Below are 15,456 nucleotides of genomic sequence, written 5' to 3' on the forward strand. Positions count from 1 at the left end.
CCAACTGTGGCTTTCAAACTGGAGCTTGAGATTTGCTCAAGTGACACATTTCTCTGGCCGTCTTTTTTTTTTTTTTTTTTTAATGAATGAAATCCTTGCCTGGAGAGTCTTCTAGATTCTAAGAGTTCTCCTGCCAAGAACTTAGCCTCCAGGTTTCTGCCCCTAGCCATTTTTAGCTACTTGCCTTTCCACTCCCTCTCCCTCTTTGATTCCTGCTTCTGGAGTCTTCTTCCTCCCTAGCTACATTTGAAAGGCCAAGAGAGAGCAATTATCTATTCCTCTGAGGGACTAAAATAATGGAAAACTTGTGTCAAAGCTATAACTCAGGAGAAAAAAAAACCCTGAGCAGTTTGGCTCTGCTTGTTTAGGTCAGTGAATTATTTTAATAATGTTTTACGTTTTAAGAAGCCAGAAGTGCAGCGAGTTGTGTGTTTCATGTAATTCGAGTGAGTTTCAACTTCTATTTTTATCAGTAAGCATCATCTCCTAATGTTCAAGATAGCTTTTTTTTTTTTTTTTAAGATGCAACTATTTGCCAGCCTTTATGTTGGTAACTCCTTATTAGTGGTCAAAATTATATTTATTTTCTGGCAGACTTCATTATCCTAGGAGGACAGTGTCACGAGTATGTTCTCTCCATTTTAAAAAGAGCTGTTGCTGTTTTATTCTTCGGGTGAGCTGGCATCTCACTGGTTTTGTTCTATGGTCAGAGCCTGAAACTTTCTACTCGCATCTGCTTGTTGCTGAGTCTGTGACAGCAAAATTCAAAGATGTGGTGGCTCCCTATAGAACGGAACTGTGGATTTGAAGGAAAGCGCTCAAGAATTTTCGACACCATAACCCCCCATGAGAATTTGACGCCAGGGCAGGTAGAGCTGGTCTTCACTTCAAACACGTAGCCAAGGTTCGGCCGTTCCAGTAAGAGAGCTTTCAAGGCTCTTAATAAAATCGACATAAAATCAGATCTGTTTGACCACAGAACCTGCCCGAGGTCTCGTATTGAACATGAGTTTGCTTCGGGTTTTGTTTGTTCTTCGTTCTTGTCCATCCTTAGCAGCTGGCGTCAGTTTTCCTTTGCGTGTAGCAAAGCCTCCCATTTTCAATGCCAAGTGGGCTGACAGTGTTTCAGGGGTCGCCTTTGAGCGATGTGATACAGGTTTTTTCCCTTCCCGAGCCCCTCTCCTGAAACCCTATTCCTCCTCAGTGCTGTGTGCCTCATTGAGGCTGCCGGGGCTAAAACAAGCTTCTTTCTTTTTCCCCTGTTCCAGGGAGCCTTTGCCTACATAGTCAATTATTTCATGTACGTCCTCTGGGCTCTCCTATTTGCCTTCCTTGCCGTGTCTCTTGTCAAAGTGTTTGCGCCTTACGCCTGTGGCTCTGGAATTCCTGAGGTGAGTCTCTCAAACCGTTTATAAATGGTTAACAGTAGTGAATCCTTCCTCTGGTTAAAAGCCTTTAATAGGTATTCCAGCCTATCCTGCAATTCGAATATGAAACAGGATCAGACCCGGAGGAAATCTGGGGTCTCTCTAGGTCTTCACTCAAGTCTCCCAGCCTGGGCCACCTGGACACGAAAGGGGGTGGATTCCTAGCCCCCTTGCGGGTTCCTGGGGAATCAGGCCCTTTGAAGGCCAACCCCTGCTCCCTACCCAAGGAGATCAGGGTAGATCCCAGGTTTCTGGCCGGAAAAAGTAGTGGTATTGTCAACTTTGTTCAAGCAGGAGAAATAAAACTATTTTGCTTCATATCCTACAATATGATTTGGGTTTAGAAGGAGGGTGGCCGAAATCCTGTTTCTAACTACTTTTGGCTTAGATTGCTTGACAGTGACCAAAACCACTGAGATTTGAGGTTACCCAGATGACCTTGCCCCTCTCTGTTTCCTGACCAAGTCATAGTTACAAATTTCTTTGGCAGAGAATCAAGGCTCTACTGGCCTGTAAGGATGTAAGTAAGGAAAACACCCTCCCACTCTGCCTCCCCTTCTCCAATACACACACACTCTCATGCTTGCTATACTCCCTTGCCCAGCTAGCACATGGCTGGGGGTGGGGGTGGGGAAAGGAACTTGAAAGCTTAAAGAACAGTTCTTGCTTTCTTGGGCTCTCAGGATCCCTCCCAAACTGGGGTCACGTAGGTCAAACATTTATATGTCACTTGTTCGAAAGGTGCAGTTTCCATAATGAGGTCCAGATTATTGCTTCCCATCCTTGTTTACTTGCTTAGTCTATATTCAATCTCTCTGTGTTTGACCTGCAGATAAAAACTATCTTGAGCGGTTTTATTATTAGGGGCTATTTGGGTAAGTGGACCCTGATTATCAAAACCATCACGCTGGTGCTGGCCGTGTCATCTGGCTTGAGCCTGGGCAAAGAGGGCCCCCTGGTGCACGTGGCTTGCTGCTGTGGGAACATCCTGTGCCATTGTTTCAACAAATACAGGAAGAATGAAGCCAAGCGCAGAGAGGTAATGACAGATGGCCCGAATTGTCTCTTTTTTGGTGAGCATAAGTGGTACGATCTTAGGGATGAGGATCTGGGGACTCGACCAATGTCAGTACAACTACCCTTTGACCCAGTGGTTCCACTTCTAGGAATTTATCCTATGGACACCCCAAGTGTGTGTGGGAACCAAGGTATATGTGTGGGGCTGGTCGGTGCAGCATTTGTCAATATCGTGGTAAAACGAAACAATCGCAACATCCATCAACAGGGGACCGATCGAATAAACGAGATTCTGGCCGTACTATAGAATACTAGGCAGTCGTTAAAAAAGATAGCCTTACGTATATTGACGTGGAATGATGGCTACAAAATAACATTAAGTTTCAAAAGCCAGTTTTGGTATGACGCATGTATAGAATAACTCAGTTAATTTTTTTTTTTTAAAAAAGTATGTATATGTGCACCTAGAAAGAAAATGTCTGGAAAGTGGTTTTACTCCAAACTGTTGAAAATGTCCACCTGTGGTGAGCAGGAAAGTGAGGTGGTAGTGAGGGAGAAGTAAGGACTTTAACTCTAATAACCTTTATTACATATCAATCTATACATGTTGTGCTGTTTTATAACAAAATAAGTTTCAAAAATAAGAGAAGATTTTTAAAAGAAGTCGTTTATTCCTGTGAACGAATATAAGCTCCACATGTGTTTCAGATACCAGCTTTTCCATCTTTTATTTCTACCTAGTGCCACACTGAATGAGTTTCTCTGTGTATAGGATTTCTGTCTGCCTTCTGCCTCAACCCCGCTAACTTAGTCCCACCACCGCATCTCTGTAGCTGTTCTCATGTTCATGCAGTTCTTAATGTATATCATTTTGCGGAGGAAGAACAGTTTTTAGAAATGTCCCAGGTCATTGGTTACTTTTATCCTGCTATAATTAAGGATTTAAGAAAACAATGGTTCTTGCTCTGTTTTCCTTGAATTACACAGAAATCACATATGAAATGGGTCAAGGCCAAGGTCATTTCATTAGAACGGATTTTTCACAAAATTGGAACCCAGTGATTTATTCAGAAAACGAAACAAACCAAACCATAAGGCCCAGAAGGAAACTCAAAGATGTTGAAATTTCAAATATGGAATCCATTTTGATAGTTCAAGGGGGAAAGTTCCTGGCAGGAGAGGAAGGTTAGCAGGAAAGGGAGAGGGAAGTCGGAGTCGATTGTTTAGCTACCTGTCAAATGGTAGTGGGGCATAAAGGCAGTGTGAAACTGGTGAGGTTGTTAGATGGGAATAAGGTACAACAGAAGCTAAAGAGATGAAAAAACCAGTTTAGCTGGCAAGAGTAGAGTGTTGATTCTTGCTGGTTTTGCATGGGTAGGGGGACTTCGAAACTATAGATTGCCGGTTACTTTCATTCCATAAAATTGGCATTTTTGTTCAGACAGTTCCTTATAAAATGAGAGGGGAGTTGGGGGTGTTTCCCTGTTTAGATATCATGTATTTCTCTAACTAGACTCGTGAATATTTGCATCTTGAGTTCACTTCCTATGGTTTATTTAGACTTTCCAGTTATTTTTTCCTGTCCTTCTCACCATCGGCAGCAACCCTTTTGTGTCCCAGGGCCTTGTCAAAGTGGGCAGATGGTTGAGATTACAGATTTGAGAAGGAAGGGCATAGACAGACTCCACTCTGTCAGCAAAAACTTGAAGCAAACCAGCCATCACGATTCTTTCTTTTTCCTCATAATTCAACCGAAAGAGTCACTGAGATCCTCTTGTTTGACTGTCCTTGTTCTTCTCAGATGAAAGCCAGTACATAGGCACGAATTTCGAAGTCCTCCCAGGCTAGCCCCAGAGACCTCACTCCTTCCTCCCCTTCATTTTCCTGGGCCATCCTGCGCTCCCAGGGAAACCTGCCTATTTATTTTGCCAAGAACCACTTTATTCTTCAGAAGCTCTTCAATTTCATTGAACTTTCTTTTAAAAATTTCCTTACTACCACAAATCACGTATCACTCCACAGCAACCAGAATCCAATGAAAGGACTTTATCCTTCTATTAATTCTGGGGTGTCGGTCATGCATATTCTCCATGCGCATGAGTGTGCCTACATACTGAGGTTGGGCTATGTATCACTCGCTCTCTTTCTCTACCTCCTTGTCCTTTTTTATTTCCCTCTGACAGCTTCTTCCCCTTCCTCTTCCTCTCCCACCTAGCCCTTTTCCTTGCCTCACCGAAACACACTTAGGTCTTCTCTTCCCTTCAGAGTCTATCCCCTTGCTTCTCGTTGCTTCTAGTTTGCTCCCTATTTCTGTTTCCACCAGTCAGTAGGGACCAAGTGGGGCACAGAGTACAGGAAACCCCAACCACCTATTGTGTGAATATTTGCAGCTCTTGAGTAGCTGTGAGCCAATTGTTACTTCAGTTTTGTATCATGACAGCCTTCTCTAAAATCTCATTTAAAAAGCATCCCTTAATAAAGAAAGCACTATGTAAATATATCACTGAAAAGACTTCATTTAGGTGGTTAATAGGTCTACAGACTCAAATTCAGTTAATGAATTGAGAGTACTGGGGATGAGGGGAATGATTCGGAATAAAGTACATGCCCAGATTAATTACACAGGAAAGACCCTCTACCTGTTCCAGCATTTGAATCATACCTTTGAAATGTAGCCTGCAGCGTTTGCTCTCAAAATAAGTAAATATGAATTGAACTTCATTTTTGATTAACCGGATATGGAGCACATATAGTTGTTTTTTTTTTTTAAATGTTTAGTAAACACTAATACTCCTTTTTTAAAACGTGATCGACGGTAGAAAGGTGTCATTATTCCAACACTAATTTTGAGTTTTGGATTGTAGGTCTTGTCGGCTGCAGCGGCAGCTGGTGTATCTGTAGCCTTTGGGGCACCAATCGGCGGGGTGTTATTCAGCCTAGAAGAGGTAACTACTTTTATCTGTCTCTAGAATATGTGTATGTTGCTTTCGTGTCAGGAATCCTGGCCGGTGTCTATGGGACATTGCAGACCTGAAGTGCTCCTCCCGACTCAGCGGGTTACCATTTACCGTGTGACCAGCGCTCTCTGGGCAGTTCTTCGGTCGTCAAAGAACTGCAGCAGTGACTCTTCACCTGAAACTGTTTCTGCATCCTGATTTACGTTTGCTTTCTCACCTTCTTTCTTCCAGGTCAGCTACTATTTCCCCCTCAAAACGCTGTGGCGCTCGTTCTTTGCTGCCTTGGTGGCAGCTTTTACTCTACGTTCCATCAATCCCTTTGGCAACAGCCGCCTGGTTCTATTTTATGTGGAGTTTCACACCCCCTGGCATCTCTTTGAGCTCGTGCCCTTCATTGTGCTGGGCATATTTGGTGGTCTGTGGGGAGCTTTGTTTATCCGCACCAACATTGCCTGGTGTCGGAAGCGTAAGACCACTCAGCTGGGCAGGTACCCTGTCGTGGAGGTACTCGTTGTGACAGCCATCACTGCCATCCTGGCTTTCCCCAATGAGTACACCCGCATGAGCACAAGTGAGCTTATTTCTGAGCTGTTCAATGACTGTGGCCTGCTGGACTCCTCCAAGCTCTGTGATTATGAGAACCGCTTCAACACAAGCAAGGGGGGAGAGCTGCCCGACAGACCAGCTGGTGTGGGAGTCTACAGTGCCATGTGGCAGCTGGCCTTGACACTCATACTGAAAATTGTCATCACCATATTCACCTTTGGCATGAAGGTGAGCACATCCTTTTGATACTTGGTGGGTAGATGTGTGGCTGTGGGTTTGGGGGGCAAAGCCAAGACACCATACAATCTTCAAAGCTCATGTGGCATTTCCGGCTTCATGTAGATTATCCCCCACCCTCAGAAGCCCTCACCCCCCCGCCCCCACATGTCCTCATAACTTCCTAGACAGTTGTACCTCCACCAAACATCGTCCAAGCCTAGTTTTAGGCCACATGCAAACCTCAGTGATGAGATTTAAGGAGAAATGTGTTCTCCTTTCCAGAGGAAAACAGATTTTGCCCCTCAAAAGGGATGGTAAGGTAGTTATTCATGTGCATTTTGTGTTAAAACAATATCTGACCACCACATTTTTGGTCCTTAGAGGGTGGCTTTAGAGTTTGCCAACAGAGCAAAGTATCAAGTTGAACCAAATGAAGTAGCCATTATTCAACCATTTTGACCCTAAGATGGCAATGTCCTACAGTTTGGCCCAGTGTGGCGCTAAATGTATTCTATACCATTGTCATCAATGCCCAAGTAGCAGGAACTTCACAGGTGATCCCAAGTTAATAGTGCAACTGTCAGAAGCAGACGTCGGGCCAGCATCTTTTATTTTCGGTACTTGTTATCAGTTCCATGTTTCAGAAGAAATCAGAAAGGAACATTCGTTGAGGTATTTTCTTCCTCCTCCCTAGGTTGTTTGTCTTTTCTTTAGCACCCAACTACCAAGTTAGTTCCCTCTGTTCTCTAGGGAAATGGAGATTCAAACCAGAGAAGAAGACTCCACAGCTCAGTTTAGCCAGTACTATAGTCTCTGAATTGATGAGCATCCTCCTCGACACCCCGGAAGGTTTTACAGTGCTTCTTGAGTGATTTTTTTTTTTTTTTCCCCGTCATGGCTTCATTCTTTCATTTAAAGTGAATGTTCAGACCATCAGACCCACCCAGATTCATATGTATTCCACAATCAAACACAGGCTATTTAAAAATAATCTGCTGTTTTATTTTGTCCTTGTCATCATTTCCCTCCCTTCACACAGAACATTGAGAATTCACCGTATATATCCTAGGAGTCAGGAAATAGAGTGGGAGACCGACGAGAGGGTCTTTTGGTGGTTGTGGCGGTGGGTTTTTTTGTTTTGTTTTGTTTTTTTTTGTTTTGGATAGTCACGCAACCATAGTTATTACCTCATTTAAAAAATGTCATCATTTCGTCTTTCTTTATACTGTTACAAAATAAAATGTAACCTCGTGTACAATCCTTTTAATGCGAGCAGTAGGTTAAGATTCAGTACATGGGAGTGGTTAGGAACATTGCGTTTCATCCCCAGCACCGGTATTTACTGTATCTTGACCTTGGGTGAGTTACTTCACCTCCCTGAACCTTGAGTTCTTTGTGATTGGGTAATCCTAACGCCTGTCCCCCCAGGGGTGGTTGTCAAGAACTCAGGGAATCCTGTCAGTTGAGTATCCAGCATAAAACGTGGTAGATAGTCAATAGAGGGGAATTGTTGCTAAGAATTCAGAATTGGGGAACATGTCTGCATATGTGAGAAACTCCATCTATTTTCCTTTTTCTTTGGGAAAGGCTTAATTTCTGCCTCCAGTTCTGTGTTGGTCTGGAGAGTTCAGGCTCTTGCCTGATGGACCCCGGATCAGGGTAAGCTTCTCTGCAGTCGTCCTTGCCTGCACGTCCCAGAGAACCTCTAGCCCCTGTAGCATTACACAAGTCTTTATGGCCACTTGCTAGCATAGTGCATAGTTAAATTGTCATTTGGCCTGTTCGCTTTGCAGAGGGTCAGTCCTCTAGCCCTTACCACGTGCCAGGTGGGCGCATCATGCCTCCCTAAGCACCCGTTGCTTTCTCTTTGCAGATCCCTTCTGGCCTGTTTATCCCCAGCATGGCTGTTGGTGCTATAGCAGGTCGACTTTTGGGAGTGGGGATGGAACAGCTGGCTTATTACCACCATGACTGGGCCATCTTCAACAGCTGGTGTAGCCAGGGAGCGGATTGCATCACCCCTGGCCTGTATGCGATGGTTGGGGCTGCAGCCTGCTTGGGTGAGTGGTGTCTGCATTGGGTTTGAAGAAGTTGCCACCCAGGTGACATCATGAAGAAGTGTGATATGAAACACAGTTGACTGCAGATTGATTTATTTTTTTTAAATGACCATCCGTTTCCTTTTGGGTTTGCCATTTTTCAAGTGCTTTGGAAGCATTCTTTATCATATAGCTACATTCCTCCCTTTGGGGAGCAATTTTACTCTCAAATTTCATCATACTAAGGAAATGATCAGAAACGTGGAGAAGGATATCTGCCCAAGAGTGTTCATCACAGGATTATTTATGATAGCAAGAAATTGGAATCAACTTAAATATGCACAGGAAGGGACTGGTTCAGTGGATTATGGTCCGTATAACCTTGTAATGTTATTCTATGTAGCTATTAAATGTGATGCTGACATTTAACATCTTTAAATATGATGTTAAATAAATTTGTGATAATATCCAAGATGTTCCTGACATAAAGTGGGGGGAGGGGAGCATGGTGGGGAGTTAAATGTGTAATATGAGCTCACCTACGTAAAAACATAGATTTTTACATAGTGAAAAACTTGAAAAAGTCATTCAAAATTTTTACTCTGCTTATTTCTAGGCAGTGAGCTTATGGATAATGACTTTCTTTTATAGACTTTATTTTTTTTTTAAAAGATTTTATTTATTTATTTGAGAGAGAGTGAGAGAGCAGAGCACAAGCCAGGGGGAAAGGCAGAGGGAGAAGCAGGCTCCCGGCTGAGCAGGGAGCCCAATGCGGGGCTCGATCCCAGGACCCTGGGTTCATGACCTGAGCCGAAGGCAGACGCTTAACCGACTGAGCCACCCAGGCGCCTGCCCCGTCTTTTATAGACTTTAAAGAAATGTGTTCTGACTTTTCCACAATGGCCTGTACGTTCCAGAGAACCTCTCATCTCAGTAGTGTTACACAAATTGTGGGTATCTTCTGCAATGACCTTTATAATTAAGGGGGAGAAAGCAACGCACGAATAAGAAACAAAAGGAGAAAAATGCAGAAGGCCTCTTGCGCTTCTGTAGATGTTATTTTGAGAAATGTGACTCAGGTCCATTATAAACTGGCTGTAATGCAGTTGCAGTTATGGGGGAGCCCCCCTCTTAGCAGTGTTTCTGGTAAGTAGGCTTTCCCTGGATGGGGGTCTGTCGCAGGCCCTTATCTGGCATGAATCTGAACTTTTCCTGTTTTCAGTGGCCTGTATCTGTTTCGTTGCAGGTGGGGTGACCCGGATGACTGTTTCCCTTGTTGTCATAATGTTTGAACTAACTGGGGGCTTGGAGTACATTGTGCCTCTGATGGCTGCAGCCATGACAAGCAAGTGGGTGGCAGACGCTCTTGGGCGAGAGGGCATCTATGATGCCCACATTCGTCTCAACGGTTACCCCTTTCTTGAAGCCAAAGAAGAGTTCGCCCATAAGACCCTGGCAATGGATGTGATGAAACCCCGGAGAAATGATCCTTTATTGACTGTCCTTACTCAGGACAGTATGACCGTGGAAGATGTAGAGACTATCATCAGTGAAACCACTTACAGTGGCTTCCCAGTGGTGGTGTCCCGGGAGTCCCAAAGACTTGTGGGTTTTGTCCTCCGGAGAGATCTCATTATTTCCATTGGTAAGGATTTCAGAAAGAGGATCACGGGATCCGCTGTGGAAATAAATCAATACGTGTCAAAGGGGTGAAGACAGAGGGAGGACGGGACGAATTAGGGGCCATCAAGATAGAACGAGCACTTCCATGTTCAACTTTTTTTTTTTTTCTACTTCTCAAATAGAAAATGCTCGAAAAAAACAGGATGGGGTTGTGAGCACGTCCATCATTTATTTCACCGAACATTCTCCTCCCATGCCGCCCTACACCCCGCCCACCCTAAAGCTCCGGAACATCCTGGATCTGAGCCCCTTCACTGTGACTGACCTCACACCCATGGAGATTGTCGTGGACATCTTCCGCAAGCTGGGACTGCGGCAGTGCCTGGTTACGCACAACGGGTGAGGGCTCCTTGGGGGAGGCACGCTGGGCTATGGGAGGAAGGAGACCGTAGAGAGATAAAGAGAGGAGAACCCAATTCATTTGAACGTTAGTAGCACTTGCCCTCCTGAAGCTCCGTGATGAAGATGGATGTGTTTCTTTTATCGTCATAATTAACGGAAAAGGGGTTTGGGGGGAAAAGTGTGTTTGAGAGATGGGAACTGCTTGCTGCACGTTGTAAATAATGCAGTTCCTCCCCCGCAAAGGAAATGGCTGTGTCCTCTTGAACAGACAGCACTGAAGTTATGATGGTATTACGTACTATATGTGTATATAGTATTTGGTCCTTACAGTACCTTTGTTACTATTATTTGAGGATGAGAAAAGCAAGTTTTGGTGAGGTTTGAAGATCTGCACAAGGGCCCCGCATTAATATATAGTAGAGGTAGGCTTTAAACACAAGTCTTCCGATTCTCAAGGTCAAGGCTCTTTCTTTCTGGGCCATTTCTTTATTTTATTATTTTTTTAATTTTTAAGAAATTTCTTTTCTGTCCCCCCCCCCCCCCCGGGACATTTCTTATGCAGTAAAGGAAGCCCTGCTATTTTTATTGGAAAAGAAGGGAGGTGGAGGAGGAGGGTGGATTTTTTTTTTCTAAGCATGCTATGTTAATCCAGCAATTATGTAAGAATTTCACTCTCTACAATTTCTAAATGTTGTAACAGATGTCTTGCAGGATTTGAATCAGCAAGGGGACTTCCCCTAACTGATTCATTCAACATTTACTGAATCCCCTATTTCGTGCAAGAAGGTATTCCACTAGACGCCAAGGAGACACAAAAAAAGGAATAAGGCCCTTCTCCCTGCTCAAGGAGCGCGCAGTGTTGTAGGGAATCTGAGATCACATGAGCCCATGTCACACGACAGCAGACGGGACAAGGGCATAGGTCAGGCCGTTGCTGCCAGGAGGACGCAGTCATTGCTGGCCCACAGGATCAGGGGAGGCGTTCTGGAGGAGGAGCACTTGAACTGGGTGGCAAATGAGAAGATTCAGACATATAGGGAATACTTAAGCCCCAAGAAGTAGCAGGATGCGAGACCCAAGGTAGAAATGCTGGCCGCCTGTCTAGGGACCCATGCCCAGTCCCGTTTGCCTGGCGCGCGTCACCTAGTCCCGCCAGCGCCTCATGCCGTAAGTGCAGACAGCGTTGAAGACAGAGTTGCAAAGGACTGGGGCGGAAAAGCGTCACCTCGCAGGATGTTAACCACAGGTTTATTTTTGTTTTGTTGTCTCGTTTTGTCTTCCAGGCGGTTGCTCGGAATCATTACCAAAAAGGACGTGTTAAAGCACATAGCACAGATGGCAAACCAAGATCCCGACTCCATTCTCTTCAACTAGAATCACAGGGCTGTGCTGGATGTAAAACAGGAAGGACATTGCAGACCACGGATGTGTTTTGTTAACTGGGTACCCAAAACACATTTCCCATATTTGGAGGGTGAAGTTATATTAGTGTGTTGTCTCTTTCCTATAAGTTAACCAGTTGCACTACATAATCTCTGGACTTTAATCTTCTCTTTAGGAGAAAATACAGTTAGGCTTCTGTGACACTGCATTAGGAAGATTTCGTGAAAGAGTCAATGAGATTGCTCTGGTTTGATTCTTCTTAAATTTTTTTTTAATTTAAAACATAATTGTTAGCCAATATGCAATCACTGAAAACTATGCAAGAAAAATTCCAACCGTCCTGACCTATAGCCTGCAGGAAACTCATGAAAAAGTCACTTTTTTGGACTCTAACTGTCATTGGTGGAAGATGAAGTGTAAACTAAGGGGCTTTGCTTTTCCAACCACAGAAAGGAAAGCCAGAAGGAAAATAGTAATGGTGTTTTCCAGACTGTGAAAATTCAGTTCAAATGTTATCTTGTTCCTGTTACAATATTTAGCATTATTAGTTTGTGTGTGTGTACGTGTATGTTAATTTTAATATCTGATTATAAGACAATGCTGCTTTGGTTAACCTTCTCTAAACGAATTTAGAGAGGTTGACTTTTATAGCTTGCTTGTTCCTGGTACTCTTTTGAAGTGCACAAAGATAAGTTACGGAACTTTCTCCTTGTCTGCAAAAAGGGTAATTTTCCAGATGGTATTTGTTAGCTGGTAGACAAGGACTTCGCCATGAATTTGTTAGTAGCAAGGAATGATTTCTCCAGCTTCCTTGGAATGAATGATTAGTAAAGTTCTAAGCAAAGTCAACGACAAGGAATTTCACATTTTTTGGTGAGGTCCCGACTAATTCTCTTACCCAGATGCCACCTCCGTGAGTGATGGTGCTTTAGGCTTCTGGAATATGTAAGAATAGTAAAGGGAACCAAGTCTAGACTGTGTACTGATAAACCAGGGAAGATCCCGAGCTGAATCTGCATTCTCATGCATTCCTTCGTAAAGACCACCAGTACTCAAATAACTGGGCACTCATGCCTCCTCCCAGTGTTAAGTACATGTAACAGGCCAGTGTTGTCCCTGTGAACATGAATTTAGGCTTGGGGTACTTTCAAATCTATTTGAGGCATTGGAATTAGGATAGGCAGCTGCCACTCCCTTGAGGCTCGTTAGAATTCTGAATAAAATGCAGAACCATCCTAAGACCCAGGGGTGTGGACAAGGCCTGGTGACACCAAAGGTGCTTGTTTATCCATTTGCAAAGGTGCCTGTCTCAATTTTCTACCACCTTTCCTGCAGTAGAAAACATCACACCATAGGGACACCTGGGGGAATCACAGCGCCACCACCGTCATCCCGACCGACGCCTGGTTTCATTTTCTGTTGTTTTCCCCATGTGCGGCTGCCCCCACCCCCGTGTTCCCCTCCATTCTTTCCCCCTCCCACTCCTCAGTCCCGACTCCTCTCTTTGGGATTGAGCGCCATGCCTGGTTAATCATTCCTCTCTCAAGAAATAACTCCCGGGGCTAGTTAAATTGTAAACCGGGGCTCAGCAACCTTCTGGCACATGGACCCCCGAGGTAACGCCCAGCCATTTGCTTTGCTCTCTTGTCCAGTTGCTGCTGCCAGGCCTCCCTCCCTTTCTGTGCTGATGCCCAGTGCCCATAGCAGCGAGACTCAACTGCAGGGCTGTGATTTCAGCCTTTCCTGTTCTACAGGTCTGTCCCCCCGCACTTGGCGCCATCCTTCCAGCCTGGAACCAGCAGTAGCTCGGCGTATCCTTCCCTGCCCCCGCCTCCCCTCCCCAAACACCTCAGGGTGCCTCATCTTACAAGTTGCTGAGCCCTGAATCTAGGATTTTTTTTTTTTTTTTTTACCCCTAGTTCTTATCTTTCCAAAATCTGAAGATCTTTCATTGCCCAGACCTGGGTAGCCAAGGCTTGTATTGATTTTTATCTTTCAAATATCAAGGCACTCACCAGAATTTCGTTTCTTTTCTTTTCTTTTTTTTTTAAGTTTATCAAGCTAACATTTTAGTGAAAGAGAAAAAAGCTCTCTAGGTTGTCTTCTCTTAGAGTCATGACTCAGTCACTCTGTGTCTTTTGTCCCTTCCATGCCACTGATTTCCTCATATGGGATGAGGCCGTGGGCCGGACCGCCCCTGTGTATTGTGCAGGAGCCATTCTTATCTGTGTATTTCTGGTTCACTACCTATCTTTTCTTATTAGCCGTCCAGCTAAAGTTTGCAAAACAGGAAGCGTTAGTATTTCTGGTATTTGATGACAAAGGTTTGGTCGCATTTCATAGCGCAGCGGCGATATGGAGGGCGTCTAAGTTTGCCTTTGTGTTTCTTCTAGGCTCTGTTTTTGATTTCAGACAGATGAGCCAGTGTTAAGGTGCTACTTCAGAGAATTAATTTGAGAAATCAGATAACACTGTGCCAAGGTATACTTTCTAGATACTAAGCACCGATTGGCCCTCCAGAGAATAATATCCTTTTGATACCTCACTCCTGATAAATCTCATTCATTAACCTCAGCTTCTCAGGAATCCTTGTAACACATAGGCTAGAAGTAGCTATAGTGTATGGTATTCATTATATGTCCAATCCTATGGTTTGGCCCAAAGGTTGGCTAATTGTGGCTAAAGCTCTCTGCTACCTGCTAGCTCAGCACCTAACACTCAAGGGTTTCTTGTCTTCAGGCAAAGGAAAATGTGCTTTCTGCCGTTGCAGATTCAGCAGTTGGACAGACTTACCCAACAAACAAAGCCGTTACAGGGAGGCCCGTCGGGAGCCTCAAGTGGCCACATACCTCAATGGCAAAAGACTAGATGATCTGCCACTTACAAATTAATTTGAGTTGAGACCAGTGTGTTTGGGTGTTAAGAAAAGAAAATTGCCCGACACAAGGGAAGGATTTACAAAAGAATGCCAGTGCGTGCTTCAAGAGACTTAGGATTTGCAGAGGAGAAAGATCTGGGACACAGCCAGTCGTGAGAAGAGTGGGAGTCGGTAGGTTTGTAGAAGTCTAGCTGCTATACTTTGTAGAGTCAGATGTTCAATGTAAAGAATTAAAAGAGGCCGAAACAGTTAATGCACCGTTAGACCACAGGAGGGAGGACGCAAGGGACCGAGAATGCAAACTAATGGCCGCCGTCAAGGTCATTTCTTTTCGGATGTTTGTTCCGACGCTCTCCTCTCCTCTGGCCGCAGCTTCCTTCTGGCCCAGACCAGCTGTGCAGTAGGGGTGCCGTAACCCACAGCACTGATACCCTCTGGTGGGTAATCTGACATTGATGACACTTTGGATTTGCCAGCTGGCAGAGCAAACGATTAATTTGCTGATTGAACAGCAAAGTGGCTCAGTTGTTTTGACAGCAGAGGCGGAATCTGAACCCCTTACGGGAAGAGCAGAGCACGGCATAAATTTCTCTAGCAAGTCTCCATTTCCGTGAGACATGAGAAAGATAAAGTAATGGGGATTTAGTGTGGTCTAAGGCTGTGAAGTAATTCTTAGCCATGATCTTTTTTTTAAAGGAGGGGAGGGGCAGAGGGAGACAGAGAGAGAGAGAGAGAGAGAGAGAGAATATTAAGCAGGCTCCACACCCAGCCTGGAGCCCGATGCGGGGCTGCATCGCACGACCCCTCACAACCCCGAGATCGTGACCTGAGCCGAATTCAAGAGTTGGACGCTTAACTGACTGAGCCACCCAGGCGCCCCTTAACCATGATGTTATGAATTCGTTCAGGTGTGGGGGGAGCAAATATGTTTTTAAAAACTTGTCACGCAATAGAGTCCATCATGC

The 15,456-nt window shown here is 44.6% G+C and overlaps 1 protein-coding gene across 5 annotated transcripts in view; it reads left to right on the forward strand.

Annotated features, from left to right (window-relative positions):
- The window catches only part of CLCN5 (chloride voltage-gated channel 5), a 153,693-nt gene extending 138,467 nt beyond the window's left edge, over positions 1-15,226 (forward strand). For all 5 annotated transcript variants that reach the window (XM_032397929.1, XM_032397928.1, XM_032397930.1 and 2 more), the window contains 8 exons: positions 1,269-1,391; positions 2,260-2,466; positions 5,309-5,389; positions 5,633-6,175; positions 8,040-8,226; positions 9,452-9,850; positions 10,011-10,227; positions 11,514-15,226. In XM_032397929.1, the coding sequence (XP_032253820.1) occupies positions 1,269-1,391; positions 2,260-2,466; positions 5,309-5,389; positions 5,633-6,175; positions 8,040-8,226; positions 9,452-9,850; positions 10,011-10,227; positions 11,514-11,604 (1,848 nt within the window). In that variant the 3' untranslated portion in view covers positions 11,605-15,226. The remainder of the gene's footprint in view (positions 1-1,268; positions 1,392-2,259; positions 2,467-5,308; positions 5,390-5,632; positions 6,176-8,039; positions 8,227-9,451; positions 9,851-10,010; positions 10,228-11,513) is intronic.
- The last annotated feature ends 230 nt before the right edge of the window (positions 15,227-15,456 follow it).

Source organism: Phoca vitulina, unplaced genomic scaffold, assembly GCF_004348235.1.
Source record: "Phoca vitulina isolate PV1807 unplaced genomic scaffold, GSC_HSeal_1.0 scaffold107, whole genome shotgun sequence".
NCBI lineage: Eukaryota > Metazoa > Chordata > Mammalia > Carnivora > Phocidae > Phoca > Phoca vitulina.